This window comes from Ipomoea triloba, chromosome 8 (genome assembly GCF_003576645.1).
Source record: "Ipomoea triloba cultivar NCNSP0323 chromosome 8, ASM357664v1".
Lineage (NCBI taxonomy): Eukaryota > Viridiplantae > Streptophyta > Magnoliopsida > Solanales > Convolvulaceae > Ipomoea > Ipomoea triloba.
Window position 1 is genome coordinate 20,174,433 of NC_044923.1, and position 16,064 is coordinate 20,190,496.

At 35.9% G+C, this 16,064-nt stretch overlaps 1 protein-coding gene across 2 annotated transcripts; it reads left to right on the plus strand.

The window, feature by feature from the left end:
* Positions 1–3,592: 3,592 nt before the first annotated feature.
* On the plus strand, positions 3,593–12,991 carry LOC116027671 (regulator of G-protein signaling 1). 2 transcript variants are annotated; one of them, XM_031269383.1, is made up of 11 exons: positions 3,593–3,768; positions 4,093–4,213; positions 4,345–4,408; positions 4,520–4,604; positions 5,324–5,397; positions 6,034–6,225; positions 6,364–6,452; positions 6,552–6,790; positions 11,739–11,863; positions 12,041–12,162; positions 12,324–12,991. In XM_031269383.1, exons 1-11 carry the CDS (start codon positions 3,692–3,694, stop codon positions 12,486–12,488), a joined length of 1,353 nt encoding a protein of 450 aa, XP_031125243.1. In that variant the 5' UTR covers positions 3,593–3,691; the 3' UTR covers positions 12,489–12,991. The 2 variants fall into 2 exon arrangements, with proteins under 2 accessions (XP_031125243.1, XP_031125242.1); XM_031269382.1 differs by having other exon boundaries at positions 3,596–3,768; positions 12,282–12,991.
* The last annotated feature ends 3,073 nt before the right edge of the window (positions 12,992–16,064 follow it).

Consider the following 16,064-nt stretch of genomic DNA (forward strand, 5'->3'; position numbering starts at 1 on the left):
TAGAAGTGTAATGTTTTGCCATCTGTTCATAACAATTGCGTGCATTTTAGCTCAGATGTGATTGAAATCTTCTAACATCAATCCTAGGAAGAGTTTTTAAGTATTTTACAGGTTGGAGAGGGATTAGAGGCTAAAATAGAGCAAAAGACAAACAAAGCCGCAAAGCAGTATCATCCCACGCAGCCTCACACGCGTGTGGATGGGCGTGGAATCTTTCCAGTAACCATCCACGCCCACCACCACGCGTGGTGGCATGCGTGGTCGGGCCATGGTCGGGTTAAATTGTCATCCCTAGTATGGTATTTTGTTTCCTTTGACATGTTGTTTTAAATGTTCTTAGATCTTATCTCTTCTAGGTCTTTTGTCAAAATTTGCTAAATCGAGAAATTGTAGATGTTGTTATGTTATTTGTATTACCATAAATTTTGACAAATAGGGTTTAGTTCTAGCTTGTAAGTTTTGAAAGTCTGTATTACAGTCTACTAGACGTCAACCTATACCTCAGATTGTCAAGAAGTGGGTTTTTATTATGTTGAGGGAAGTTTTTATTGAAGTAATTTGATTGGTCAACTCCTCAACAAATGGGAGCATCTTTACTAGTATAAAAAGCTATTTTCATATTCAACAAGAAAATGCTCCAAAAAAAAAAAAATTAAACACTAATATTACATTCTGGAAATTCTCTTACACAAATCTCCAATTCCAATACAATGATATAATCAATGGTTTACATATCTACTTAATCATCATTCCATTAGGCATTTATACCAACAAGCATTGTTGCAAAAATTCTTGCCTAGGACGCCTAGGCACTAGGCGCTCCTAGACCGAGGCGAATTGCTCTCTAGGCATCCGCCTAGGTGACTGGCCGTCTAGGAGGACGCCTAGCACCTAACTCGGCCAACTAGGTCGAATGGCCGAGTTAACTCGAACGAGTCGGTCTTATTAGTTTTATTATTATATTTATATATATATTTAAATTTATTTATTTATATAAGTAAGAGAAGTAATATATATATATATATATATATATATATATATATATATATATATATATATATATAGGTGACTGGCCGTCTAGGAGGCCGCCTAGCGCCTAACTCCCGACTAGGTCGAATGGCCGAGTTAACTCGAACGAGTCGATCTTATTAATTTTATTATTATATTTATATATATTTAAATTTATTTATTTATATAAGTAAGAGAAGTAAGATATATATATATATATATATATATATATATATATATATATATATATAGTCCCCATCAGATGTGGCCAGTCTCCCCCGTGCGGCTGTGTGGCCTTATTTGCACCATTAGATCCCATGATCTAAGGCTTCATATTAATCCAAACAATACAGGCGCCGATCTTTAGCTACGCGAACGGGAAGAACACTGTTGACAATTCAATACAATTTCAAAATCAGATCAGATCAGACGACGACGGAGACTTGAAGCCGTTGAGCAATGAGCAACAAACACCAGACGAGCGTAGAAGGGGCTCCATCACCAGCAACGAGCGCTCCGTTCTGAACAAAACACATATGTCGACTCCAACAGAGAAACGAGAATGGAGTAATTCGCAATACTCTGTGCATTATCAACATTAATCTGGTTCATATTTGGAATAATTTTGGTGTAATTCACAATAGTAAGTGTATTTGGTGTGTGGTGTGTTTAATCTGAGAACTGGTGCATTTTATAACGTATAATGGTGTGTTTTAATTTTCTTGGTGTATTTGAATTGAGTGGTGTATTTCGGTATGGTGGGGAATGGTGTGTTTTAATTTGTCCAATGGTGCATTTTATAACGTATAATGGTGTGTTTTAATACACATGGTGGTGAATTTTACGAGAGTAGTTGGATTTGGTGTGTGGTGGTTAAGTGGTGTGTTTTAATCTGAGAATTGGTGCATTTTATAACGTATAATGGTGTGTTTTAATTTTGTTGGTGCATTTGAATTGAGTGGTTTACGTAGAATGTGTGTGTTTTAATAATACGGTTTTTGGTGTATTCTGTACTCGAAAATTACCTTCTCACTTACAATTACCATAAAGCCCCCACTTAAGTTACGCGAATTAAACTTCCTAAATCCTAATATATAACCTCCACCGTTAGATCACCTCCATCCAGCGGCATATCTTGGGCCACATGACCGCACGTAATGCACAGGCCGCATTTGATTAATTTTCTATATATATATATATATATATATATATATGACATACACCCACACACATGAATTATTTTTTTGTTTTTATAGGCCCTAGGCGCTAGTCTACCGCTCGACTAGCGCCTACTGCAACCATGCCAACCAGCTAGTGTTTACAAACAGGAGTGATTCTGAGTTGTTCAATGATTTGAAGTTGCTATCCATCCAATTCCAAAAGGTGAGAAATACAAAGATGAGTTTTTATGGATAGCCTAAATGCTTAGTAAATTCAATCATTTACCACATGTACAATTAAAATTATTTAGTATCATTGAGTTCACTTTTTGGTGGCCCATGTAGGAGAAAAATTTCTCCGAATTGCCTAGCCAAAAATTTTATATGGTTCATTTGTTTTAAGTTTTCTTTTGTTGCATTATTCTGCTATATCAATATATTGTCCAGTTCACTAATTTGAAATTGGTTCATTTGTAAAATTTTGACCATAAACAGATGTTGTGTTGCAATTGCAAACATTCAAGATAAATACATAGTTTATAAAATTTGGGGAAATAACAAAAATGAAATGTTTAAAAAAGCATTGTGAGTATCAAACAAATGTTACATGTATCAATTTTTGTATTACATGACATTGCTATGCAATGTATAAAAAATGCTTTTATTAATTAATTACTCGTGAATTATTTATCACCCCATCACAAATTAATCAAATATAAATACTCAAAGAAAATATAAAATATTATACATCTTCCACTAACCTGTGAATTAAATCATTAGAATCACACCAAATAAAAGTGAAAAAGTACAGTTGCACTTCTATAGATGATGATGATGATGCAATTTGATATAATATAAGAATAAAGGTCAAATAAGCCACTCAGCTGCACATCAAATTGCAATTAGACTATTGATCTAAAAAAAATATAATTGGGTCCCTGAACAACACAAACTCATGTAATTCAACTTAAAATGACTTGTTTACTTGAAAATATGTTGACGTGACGGTTACTAAATTTAAATATGTATTCTATTTAAAATTATTTTTAAAAAATTATTTTTAAATTCGATAACTGACACATCAACATATTTTCAAGTAAACAAGTCATTTTAAGTTGAATTGCATGAGTTTGTGTTGTTTAGTGACTCAATTATATATATTTGTTTAGTTTGATGTCTAATTGTAATTTGATGTACAATTGAATGAAGTATTTGAGCCTTATTCCTTTATTTAATTTAATATATGCACCAGAATAAAAGATATCCAAGGATTAGGTATAAGACCAAACAAAAATTATTTATTATTATTTATTATTACTGGAAGTTAAATGTGCTTCTCCAAGAAAATATGTTGCTTCATAGTCAAATAAAGAGGCAAAGAGTACGTCGAAACGGACTCCGTGTCTTGTTAAAGCACTACAATTCACATTAAACCACAGGACTTTTCTTTCATACACCTTTCAGCAAATACTTGATGGGCATTTTATAGAACAGCTACCAAATACATTTAGCAGCCAAAAAAAATGCCGACTTGTGCTGTCAAAGGAGGATGTCCCAGCGACTACATAGCCATCTCCATCGCTCTTGCCTCCATAATCTTGTAATTTCTTGCTTCGGTCCTTGGTTTTTCTCATAAAAATTGCATCTTTAGTTTCTGACCAAGAATTACAGCTTATGAGGGTGCGTGTGTTTTTGTTGTTTAATTGATCTCAAGTAGCACTCTGGGAGTCTGGGTCTTAATTTGTTTTCTGATCTGAAATGAGCATTAGCTACATATTGGAGGTTTTGAAGCCAATAGCCATGAGTCGTTGTTTTCTTGCTCTTTCTGGCTGTTATGCTGAGGAAGAGGATTTGATATCTTGTAGTTTCTATTTATATTATAAATGGAAATTAATTGTATTAAGCTTTTGAAATTTGATTGTAGACTACTTGCAAAATCGATGTCGCCATATCTGATTCACAAGATCCCAAGGCCCAGAGGAAGTAGCTTCTGGCTTGTTGCAATTCAAGTCTTTGCAAGCTTCAACCTTTTGTTGTCAATTGTGGTAATAAGTGAGGCTTTACTACTGCAAATATAATTTATTATATTCCATTTGATATTCATTTCCAGTTATAGGATCCTTATAATTGCCTCAGGCAACAAACAGTAGCTTGAAACCTTCTATGGCTTTTCCAGGTGGCCCTCCATCTCTTAAAATTCGGAAAGAGGCATTGGTGGAAATCTTGCTATCTTTGGGCAGGTTAATTACTATAGTATGACTAAAATTGGACTTTAGTTTTCTTGCCTAATGCCTTTTGCTTTACTCAATCTTGCAAATAATGATGGTTTGGTCATATTGCATTCATTCCAGTCTGGATTGAGGGTCCTCTTGGCTTTGGTTTGCTGTTGAGCTGCCGCATTGCACAGGCATTTCACCTGTATTTTGTGTTTGTGAAGTAAGTTTGCTTCTTTAACGCAGGAGCTACTGCATGTTCCTTGAAATGATTGAATGATTATTTTGGGATTTGTTTCATAAATTTATCAAGTTCTTATATAAACCTACTCAATGGACAAGGCAACCTCCCCGGCCTCCCAAGCCTGGGAACAAAAGAAATAAAGAATATGACCTTTGCAGAAGGAACCTGTTAAGAGTCTCACATTGAAAAAAATAAGAGAGAACATATAGGTTTATAAGGTCATGGTTAGATTAGCTAATTGATTTGATTCAATTTTTTAGTGTGGTTTGGCCCATATGCATTATAGCCCAGTTGAGTGACCTTGGCCCAATCTTAGATTATAATATGGTATTAGAGTCTTGTTCGGTCCATTTTGTGTTCACCCAGTTGTCTACCCGTGGTATTGGTGTTATTTGGTCCACTTCGAACATATGGGTTTAGTGTGGTTTGGCCCATGTGCATTATAGCCCATAATGCAACTTGGCAAAGAGATGGGCACATAATAAAGACATGGGTAGAGGTAGTGGATGAGTGTCCCAAAGTCTCTGGAATGTTAAAATAGGCAAATCCCAACCATTGTCTCTTTCCTTTCACTGAATGTCAGTGCTATTAGTGGTTTATCTAGATTTTTCTTGTCCTCGACTGTCCAGTTTATGTTACTAACTTTCCCATGTTTAGTTTAACCTTATTCATCTTCACTTGCTTGTCTGATGTTCCAGGAGACGTCTGCCGCCAATCAGATCCTATATATTCCTCCCAATGATTCTCTTGCCTTGGATTGCTGGTGCTTCCTGTAAGACTGATTAATTTGTTTTGTTTTGTTTTTTTTTTTTGGTTGTGTGTGCAGTGAGAGTTCCTTGGCGCTTATGTGCTTGATAAGAAGAAACAAATACACGTCTTTCATATTCTACTTGAAAACTTTTGCACTTTATTCTTTTATTTCAATTATTAAGTCATTCAGCATATTGCTGCTGCTATATGTTATTTGTGTCTTTAAACTGTCCACCATCTGTTGAACTATGTTCATTGTTGTTAGTAAGGTAGGCATGTATCTTTTTCGTTTTCTCTCCTCCTTCACCCCCCACACCCCCCTGCATTTAGATACATTAAAAGTTACAAAACATAAGGATCTTAATGCCACGAACAATATGCTGGACGGGAGAGTTTCCAGTCATAATTCTGATAATCAAGGTAGCACTTCATGGCTGAATCTGCTAGCCAATATCTTTGGTTTTACAAATTTTTGTAAATGTTATTTTTGACTTTTTCTCTCTTTTAAATTTTTTTTTTTAAAGAAGGCATGTTTTACTTGCCCTATTTTCATTTGAAGTGTTTTCTGTATTATCAGTAACAGAATTTTTTATGCTGATTTGTTCATGTCAAGAAAGCCTGTGTATTGCTTTTAAAAATGGCAGTTTCTTTGCTGCAGTTCTTCACAAAGAGAAGCCTCTAAATGACCATTGCCACATGGGGGTTCGGTGGATCATTCCGGTTATTTCCCTTCACGCAATATATGTCGCCACTTTGATTGGTTTTACAGGAGCTATTCATCACATAGAGTTCAGATTCCAGGAACTCAAAGCCCTCTGGAGGGGAATACTTGTTTCCACGGCTTCCATTGGTATTTCTGTTTACATTTTGCTTTTTATTTTTATTTATTTTTGGTACCTGTGCGACATATTACATACTATTATAATATACTCTATGTATGTAAAGATATTTAAGCATATGCTTAATTCCACTGCTTTTGTGTTTTAAGGACTTTGGATAGTTGCCTATGTTTTGAATGAGATTCATGAGGAAATATCATGGCTTCAAGTTGCTTCCAGATTTGTCTTACTAGTTGTGGTACGATTCCAGGGATTCTATTATTTTAAGTTATCATGAACTGGACCTAAAACTGTAGTTGATTCAATTATTAACTATTTGGCATTTTTGCCTCCCCAGACAAGTGCCCTTGTGATGGCATTTTTCTCTTTTTCAATTTCTCAACCACTTGCCTCGCTTATGAGCATGACGAAGAAGGATCAAGGGGAGTACCAGACAATGGGTCAGGCATTGGGCATACCTGATAGTGGGGTTCTTTTTCAAAGGGAATCATCATGGGATTTCAACCCCAATGAACCTTTGGATAAGCTTCTGCTGAACAAATGGTTTCGTCAATCCTTCATGGCATTTGCAGACAGGTATCTTTTTTGTCAAGGACCTAATGTTTCTGAATTTGTACTTTTTGGATGACGAGGGAAACCCCACAACTCTTTCGAGTATGAGTAAACCTCGCCTTGTGACCCTAACCGGTAAAGGATCACAAGGAAGTAAACCAACTTAGGTTACCAACCAAGGGGACAAGATTCAAACTCGTAACCTTGTGGTTACAAACGAAAGCTCTAGACGCTGTGAATATATGAGAGAATAATGTATATTTGTATATATCTCTATGTATAGAACTGTACAGACTACCACTACTTATACAAGAATAGAGAGAACCCTAATGGGCTTATCTATAAACGGGCTTAGGGTTTAACACTCCCCCTCAAGCTGGAGAGTATAGATCATATGCTCTAAGCTTGTTACAAATATGCCCAACTCTAGGAGCTCTAAGAGACTTTATTAGGATATCAGCCAACTGATCTGCAGAGTTGACAAAGCTAGTCTTGATACTCCCAGACACAATTTTCTCCCTGATAAAGTGGCAGTCAACCTCAATATGTTTGGTCCTCTCATGAAAGACTGGATTTGAGGCAATATGAAGAGCTGCTTGGTTGTCACATATTAATGTCATTTGAGCGACCTGGCCACACTGTAACTCTTGAAGTAAATGCTTAAGCCATATCAACTCACACGTGACAAGAGCCATAGCACGGTATTCAGCTTCAGCACTGGATCTGGCAACAACATCTTGTTTCTTACTCTTCTAAGATATAAGATTACCACCAATGAGTACACAGTAACCTGAGGTAGATCGTCTGTCAAAAGGACAACCAGCCCAGTCTGCATCAGAATATCCCACAACAAAAGGACAACCAGCCCAGTCTGCATCAGAATATCCCACAACTTGAGCATGACCAGCCCAGTCTGCATCAGAATATCCCACAACTTGAGCATGTCCTCTATCTTCATCATCAGAATATCCCACAACTTGAGCATGTCCTCTATCTTCATACAGAGAATATCCCACAACTTGAGCATGTCCTCTATCTTCATACAGTAGACCTTGCCCTGGGGCTCTTTTGATGTACCTCAGAACTCGAAGACCTTGCCCTGGGGCTCTTTTGATGTACCTCAGAACTCGAATAGCAGCATCCCAATGAGTATCACAAGGACTTTCAAGAAACTGGCTTAATACACTGACTGCAAAGGAAATATTTGGTCGAGTGATTGTGAGATAATTCAATTTCCCGATTAGTCTCCTGTATCTCTCTCGGTCAGGCAATGGCTCCCCCTGTCCTGGTAGAAGTTTAACATTTGGATCCATTATCCACAGGTCTACAATCCAACAAACCCGTTTCTTCTAGAATATCCAAGGCATACTTCCTTTGAGAAATAACTATACTACTGTGAGACTGAGCTACTTCAATACCAAGGAAATATTTCAGTTTGCCCAAGTCCTTAGTCTGGAATCGACTGAAGAGATACTCTTTCAGTTTGGATATGCCTTCTTGATCACTTCCTGTTATAATGATGTCATCCACATACACAACAAGATATATGCATTTCCCACTAGAATGGCGATAGAACACAGAATGATCAACTTCACTCCGAACCATACCAAACTCACACACCACTGAGCTAAATCTCCCGAACCAAGCTCGTGGAGACTGCTTTAAGCCATACAAAGAGCGGCGAAGCTTACACACCAAGCCAGACTCCCCCTGAGCAACAAACCCAGGTGGTTGCTCCATATAAACCTCCTCTTTAAGATCGCCATGGAGGAAAGCATTCTTGATATCCAATTGGTGTAGGTCCCAATGGTTAATAGCAGCCAGAGACAACAACAAGCGGACTGATGCAATTTTAGCTACAGGAGAAAAAGTATCAGTATAATCCAAACCAAAAATCTGGGTGTAGCCTTTAGCCACCAGCCTTGCTTTAAGGCGATCAATCTTACCATCAGGGCCCACCTTCACAGTATAAATCCATCTACACCCAACAACAGTCTTACCCACAGGGGGAGGAACCAACTCCCATGTGCCACTGGATTGAAGAGCCTCCATTTCTGTCAACATGGCTTGGCGCCAACCTGGATCCGAGAGAGCCTCACTAGTAGTCTTGGGTATAGGCACAGAAGACAGATGAGAAAGGAAGGCATAGTATGGGGAAGACACACGATGATAGCTCAAGAAAGTATATATGGGATGAGGGTTACGAGTAGAACGTGTACCTCTACGGAGATCAGTGGATGCCTCAGTGGGATCAGGAACAGATTCTAGTGGAAGTGGTAGAACCGCAGCAGGAGGATCAGATGGCCCGGGTGAGTCAACAGGAGTCTCAGCAGGTGTAGGGCGAGGACGGCGTTGATAAACCTGAAGGGGGGGGGGGTTAGGGACAACGGGAGGATCAGCTGGAAGATCAGTACTTTGGACAACTGGAGGATCAGTACTTTGGGCAACTGGAGGATCAGTACTTTGGGCAACTGGAGGACCAAGGTAAGGAATATGGAGGACTTCTCGAACAGTGTCTTTTGGAGAAGGCTGGAAGAAAGGAGATGACTCAATAAAGGTGACATCTGCAGACACAAAGTGTCGCTTGAGTGACGGAGAATAACACTTATAACCCTTTTGTAGTCGGGAATAACCTAAAAACACACACTTAACAGCTTTAGGATCCATCTTTGACCGCCCTGGCGTCATGTCATGGACAAAACAAACACATCCAAAAATCCCTGGCGTCATGTCATGGACAAAACAAACACATCCAAAAATCCGAGGAGTCATGTCATGGACAAAACAAACACATCCAAAAATCCGAGGAGGAAGAGGAAAAAGATCAACAGAAGGATACACAATGGAATACGGGGTAAGGTTGTTTAAAACAGAGGATGGCATGTGATTGATCAAATAACATGCAGTAAGGATAGCATCAGCCCAAAAATGAGAGGGAACATGAAAATGCAATAACATAGTACGAGCAATTTCTACAAGATGCCTATTTTTCCTCTCAGCAACCCCGTTCTGCTGAGGTGTGTAAACACAGGACTTTTGATGTAACATACCCCGAGATTGCATAAAGGATTGGAAAGGAGCAGATAGATACTCTTTGGCATTGTCACTACGTAAAACACGGATGGGAGTACCAAATTGGGTTTGTATTTCATTGCAGAAATTCTGAAAGATATTGAACAACTCAGAACGATTTCTCATAAGGAAAACCCAAGTACATCGTGAATGATCATCAATAAAGGTTACAAAATAATGGAAACCTAAGGTAGAATTGACTCGATAAGGACCCCAAACATCCGTATGCACTAAATCAAAGAGGGACACAGCCCGATTATTGACTCTTCTTGGAAAAGACTTACGGGATTGCTTTCCAAGATGACACGACTCGCAATCTAAAGACTCAACAGAGATACCTGGAACCATCTGTTGAAGTTTGGATAGGCTCGGATGACCAAGACGACTATGAATAAGCAAAGGTGAATCTGTGGATGCACTGGCAGCAACACCCCCTCGCATGTAATAGAGACCCTGCGACTCAAGCCCTGTGCCAATCACCTTCCCCGTACTGCGATCCTGCACAACAACTGAATCAGCAGAAAAGGTTATAGAGCAGTTAAGAGTACGGGTGATTTTACTTACCGAAATAAGGTTGAAAGGACTATTGGGCACATACAACACAGACTCTAAAGGGAGAGAGGGAATAGGTGAAGCCTGGCCAATACCAACAGCTTGAGTTTGATGACCATTTGCTAAAGTAATCATGGGTAAATCTTTAGACTGAGAAACATTAGTCATAAGCGAGACATTACCAGAAATATGGTCTGAGGCACCTGAATCCAGTATCCAAGTATTAGGAGTACTAGAATGAGAGAGACAAACAAGTGGGGAGGTACCATGGTTGGAGGAAGGTGTGGTAGTAACCTTTCGGAAGGCTTTAAATCGGAGGTACTCTGCATAGTCATTTGGGACGAAACTACTGTGAGCCTGAGCCTCTGAACCAGTGGTCTGCACCATATTGACAGTGGTCTGACAGAACAAATTTTGCAAAATAATATGCAAAACAGATCTTCAGGTCAACAACAAATTGACTGTAAATGCCTGTCAACAAGCTCCGTAGCCTTATTTTAACATCAACAGAGTCCAGCACAGATAACTACTCTTCAAAACTAATCTCAAAGCTAGCAACAAAAGAGTCTGCTCTTCAAAACAGATCTGAAACAGTGCAAATAACACACTGATCTGAAACAGATCTTCAGGTCGCCGGAAAAATGCGGCGGCGACGCGGCTCGCCGGAAAAATGCGGCGGCGACCGGCGGGCGGCGGCGGCGGCGGCGGTGACCGGCGACGGCAGCGGAAACGAGCGACACTAGGAGATGCGTCTCCTCAAGCCGAGTCCAATGGTGGCAACGGCAGCTCGGTCGGAGGCCGGAGGAAGAAGTTATAGCCGGAAAACGGTCGGACTTCCCGACGGCGGCGGCGGCGCGTGAGGGCGAGTGCGGCGGCGGACGACGTCCCTGAGGTATCTCTGGTGTTAGATCGGAGAACGAACCACGGTACCGACTTGGAACGTGAAACCAGTCGCGGCAGTGAACTCTCCGGCGATGCTCCAATGGCGGCGGCGGCGGGATGGCTTAGGTCCTAGGGTTTAGGCTCTGATACCATGTGAATATATGAGAGAATAATGTATATTTGTATATATCTCTATGTATAGAACTGTACAGACTACCACTACTTATACAAGAATAGAGAGAACCCTAATGGGCTTATCTATAAACGGGCTTAGGGTTTAACAGACGCCACCAATACAACGGGTAGACAAACAGGCTTTGATACATTGAGTTATAATGCACATGAGTCAAACCACACTAAAGATTAAATCCAATCAATTAGCTAATCTAACCCATGGCCTTATAAACTCAAATATTCTTTCATTTTTTGCAATGTGGGACTCTTAACATTTCTGTTCATCTTGTAGTTGTTTGGCTGGGGAGAGTGTCCATTTTTATGAAGAACTTCAACAGCTTGATAAATTACCCATAAATGATCCTGTCAGGAGAATATACATGGCACGACACATTATTGAGAAGTATATAGTTGCAGGTAGGATGAAATCTGATATGTCAATTACTCAATTATAGGGGAATTGAATTAAATATATATCTGTTCATTTCAATTTCTACAGAATGAGTTTTGTGTAGCTTCATGTAACACTTGCTATATAGTTCATGGGGCTTTTGTTTTCTGAATTGCATTTGCATTTACGTTTGCTGCTAATAGGTGCATCAATGGAGGTGAATATATCACACCATTGCCGGCAGGACATTTTGACCACTACCGATCTAGCACATCCACAACTCTTTCAAAATGCTCTAGCGGAACTGATGCAATTGATGAAACTAGTAAGACTCTTACCTAAACACGTATACTTTCTATATTCTGCTAATGTAATGTGTTTATCCTAAAACCTTTTTCTCTTCATATCTCTTTACTTGGATCTCCATTGTAATCTCATTTAAAGAATTTAGCAAAGGACTACTGGTCTTCGACATTTTTTATGAAGCTGAGAGACGAGGCCAGCATGAGAACAGTTCATCACGGTCTAGACGATAGTAGCTGGAATTTCTCTCCGCGGTTGAGTTCTGTTCACTGTACAGACGACCCCTTCCACCATGAACACAGCCCAGTGGAGTCTGCTGGCAAGCATCGTGATTCAGGACTGCAATGAGAAGAGTTAATGCCCTCAGCTCTATATTGCTGCCATGATTGTGTGAGTTCTCAAATGCTGTAAGTTGAGAAGAATGAAAAGAGACAGAAGATTATAAATCCCATAAATACGGTAAGACTCAGGCTTTCTCGTCAAAGTCCTGCTCTTCGACTTGCCCCAACCCGAAAACGAGAGCTATGGGGCGGAGAGAAAGGTTTAATTCCAGGCAAATGGCCATGCTAGTTGGAGCTTGTTAAGCTCTTCAGTTTGCTCTCAAAGATGAAACCTTTGGGGTTTTGGGCAAACTCACATTGCCTTTAAGAATGAAACACACTTGAGATGAGATGCTCCAACACTCTTCTGTTTTTCTCCCCTACCTTACTTCCTTACTTCACAGATGGTATAAATTACTTGTGTCAACTGGTAGAATGTATATAATTTATTAGCAATATAAACATTTATTTGTAAATAATATTTCAAATGTATTGCTCTCTTACTAAATAAAATCAAAGGTTTCTGTCCAATTAGTTATATGATGAAGAGAGCTTGAAAACACACAAGCTATCTGTGTATGAGTGTTTCCAACATTTGGGGGGTTTTTTGGCAATTAGCTAATAACTGAATAGGTTAGTTGTTACTTGTTTTGACAAGCTGATATATAGTATTAGTTGATTATCTTTCCTAAATTAGTTTATATTAGTTTATATGTAAAGTGACATATAACGGCATAAGCATATTGTATTAGTTTCTTAACTCATAAATTTACTTTTATAAAATAATAATAATAATAATAATAATAATAATAATAATAATAATAATAATAATAATAATATTATTATTATTATTATTGTTATTTTGTTATTATTGTTGTTGTTAACTGCAAGTATTAAATTTTTTGCATGATTATTAATAATGTTATAATTATAGAGGAATACTCTATAGTTAATAATAATTGAACATTAAAAACAACAATTTAAATAAAGTTAGAATGAGCATAAGTCGTCAATAATAGTTCCAATGCGGTCAGGCTTTATGTGACCTCACCATTAGGTATGCAAAAATACACCAATAGTGTTGCATCACAAAATATACTACACACACAAAAAAAAAATGTACAATACCTCACCACACCTAACGGTGCGTTTTCGAACATTGTGTGGTGCGTTTAAGCGTACCTAATGGTGCGTTTTTGCATACCTAATATATATATATAGCTACAATCAAACTAGAGAATCGTCATCTCTTGGGATCTCATATCTTCATCACCTGATACAAAATTAGCTTCAACATCTTGAAAAATATCAAGTCGGGTCATCAATTATGTTTTTTTCTAATGTAGTTGTGTAATGTAAACATTATCAAATAATTCTATTTTGATCCATTAATGAATATATCAGTAATTTTTGCAATATCTTCCACCGAGTTTTAAGAACACAAAAAGCCCTCTTAATGCAATTTCTTAAGGATTAATGAGCTCAATTAAATACTTCTCAAAATTCTCTTGGGTTTTCTCCACGAAACTCTAATTGATGATATCTAGTTTTACAATAAGGTGTCAAACATGTTTCTCTTTCGGGAAAACTTTAAAATAAAATCTTAATTTGTGGGATTTATTTATAATTTTAAAATTTATTTATAGTTGAATAATTTAATACTTATATTTATAACGTGTGCTATTTTGTAAGTTTTTATAATGAGTTATAAATTTTGAAAATTATTTAACTTGATTAATTAATTTATATAAAATATATTTTGTGATTGAAAATAAAATCCTAATTTGTGAGATTTATTTATAATTTTAAAATTTATTTATAGTTGAGTAATTTAATACTTATATTTATAATATGTGTTATTTTTGTGAGCTTTTATAATGAGTTATGAATCGTGAAAAATTATTTAATTTGATTAATTAATTTATATAAAATATATTTTGTGATTCAATTATGTTAAGTAATTTAGAAGGTATACTTTTTTATGAATCATCTAGTCAATGTAATATAGAATTTTTTTTATTATGTGTCATCGAATTCAAATTACTCTAGAAAAACTTGAAATTGATCTAGATAAAAAAAAAGTATTTATAAATATCATATTAATATAGAAGATATGCGATTTATAATATGTTTTCTATTTGAACTTGATGGCTTTATTGGGATCGGGTCTACCATAAACCGGGTATGATAATATCGAACAAGATAGGAGAATAATAGTATTATTAATCAGGGCATGAGGCCCAATAAAATGTGTACAAAGCCCAAAAGTACCGATCCAAGGGCTTGGGATGGCGGTCCAAAAATAAAGAGGCTAATAAACAATATTTATATAATCAAGAGAGCTAAATAAATAATATATAAGAAAAAAAGAGACTAATAAACACACACACACACACACGTATTATCTATATATATAATAATAGAAGTGCCTAGCAAAAGTTTTCCCCCCAAAATTGGAGGGCATTTTAGTAACAACATAATGGATATTATTTATTTATTTATTATTTTATTAATTATCCATATTTATTAATAATGTAATGCCATTATCCATATTTATTAATAATTTAATGCCATTATCCATATTTATTAATAATATTAATTGGTGATTGGTGATATATAATTTGTTATATATCTAATATGGTAATATTGTTAATATTTATTTATTTATTTATTATTTTATTAATTTTATTAATTATCTATATTTATTAATAATGTAATGCCATAAGGTAATATGGTAATATTGTGTTGTTAATATTGATTGGTGATTGGTGATATATAATTTGTGATATATCTAATATAATATTGTGTTGGTCAATCATTGAAAAATGGTAATTGATTTAAAATAATAACATGAGTGATTATTATTAATAAAGTTAAATTTTGAATTTTTAATTCTTAATCAGATAATAACAGGAGTGATTATTATTAATAAAGGCAAATTGTAAATTCTTAATTCTTAATCAGATAATAACATTAGTGATTATTATAAATAAAAGCAAATTGCATACAATAAAATAGAAATTGCATGCTAACGTACATTATAAAAAGTCAATAATTCTTAATCGGTGAAAAACGGTAAATTGATTTAAAATAATAACAGGATTGATTATTATTAATAAAGGAAAATAGCAAATTATTAATTTTTAATAATAATAATTATAATTATAATTATAATAATATAATCGGATAATAATAAGAGTGATTATTATTATTATTAATACGGTAAATTGATTTAAAATGATAACGTGATTGATTATTATTACATTATAAAAAGGCAATAATTCTTAATCGGTGAAAAAGGTAAATTGATTTAAAATAATAACAGAATTGACTATATTATTAATAAAGGCAAATTACTAATTATTAATTCTTAATAATAATAATAATAATACTAATAATAATATAATCGGATAATAACCGAAGTGATTATTATTATTATTACGGTAAATTGATTTAAAATAATAACATGATTGATTATTATATTATTAATAAAAGGCAAATTGCAAATTATTACAGAGTAATTCTTAATTCTTAATAATAATAATAATAATAATAATAATAATAATAATAATAATATAATCGGATAGTAACAAGGGTGCTTATT

Coding starts and splice junctions, on each gene's coding strand:
- LOC116027671 (XM_031269382.1), top strand. CDS start 3,692: ATGCCGACTTGTGCTGTCAAAGGAGGATGTCCCAGCGACTACATAGCC. Junction 5,398..6,033: donor TTGGATTGCTGGTGCTTCCT/GTAAGACTGATT, acceptor TCTTTGCTGCAG/TTCTTCACAAAGAGAAGCCT. Junction 11,864..12,040: donor TGAGAAGTATATAGTTGCAG/GTAGGATGAAAT, acceptor TGCTGCTAATAG/GTGCATCAATGGAGGTGAAT.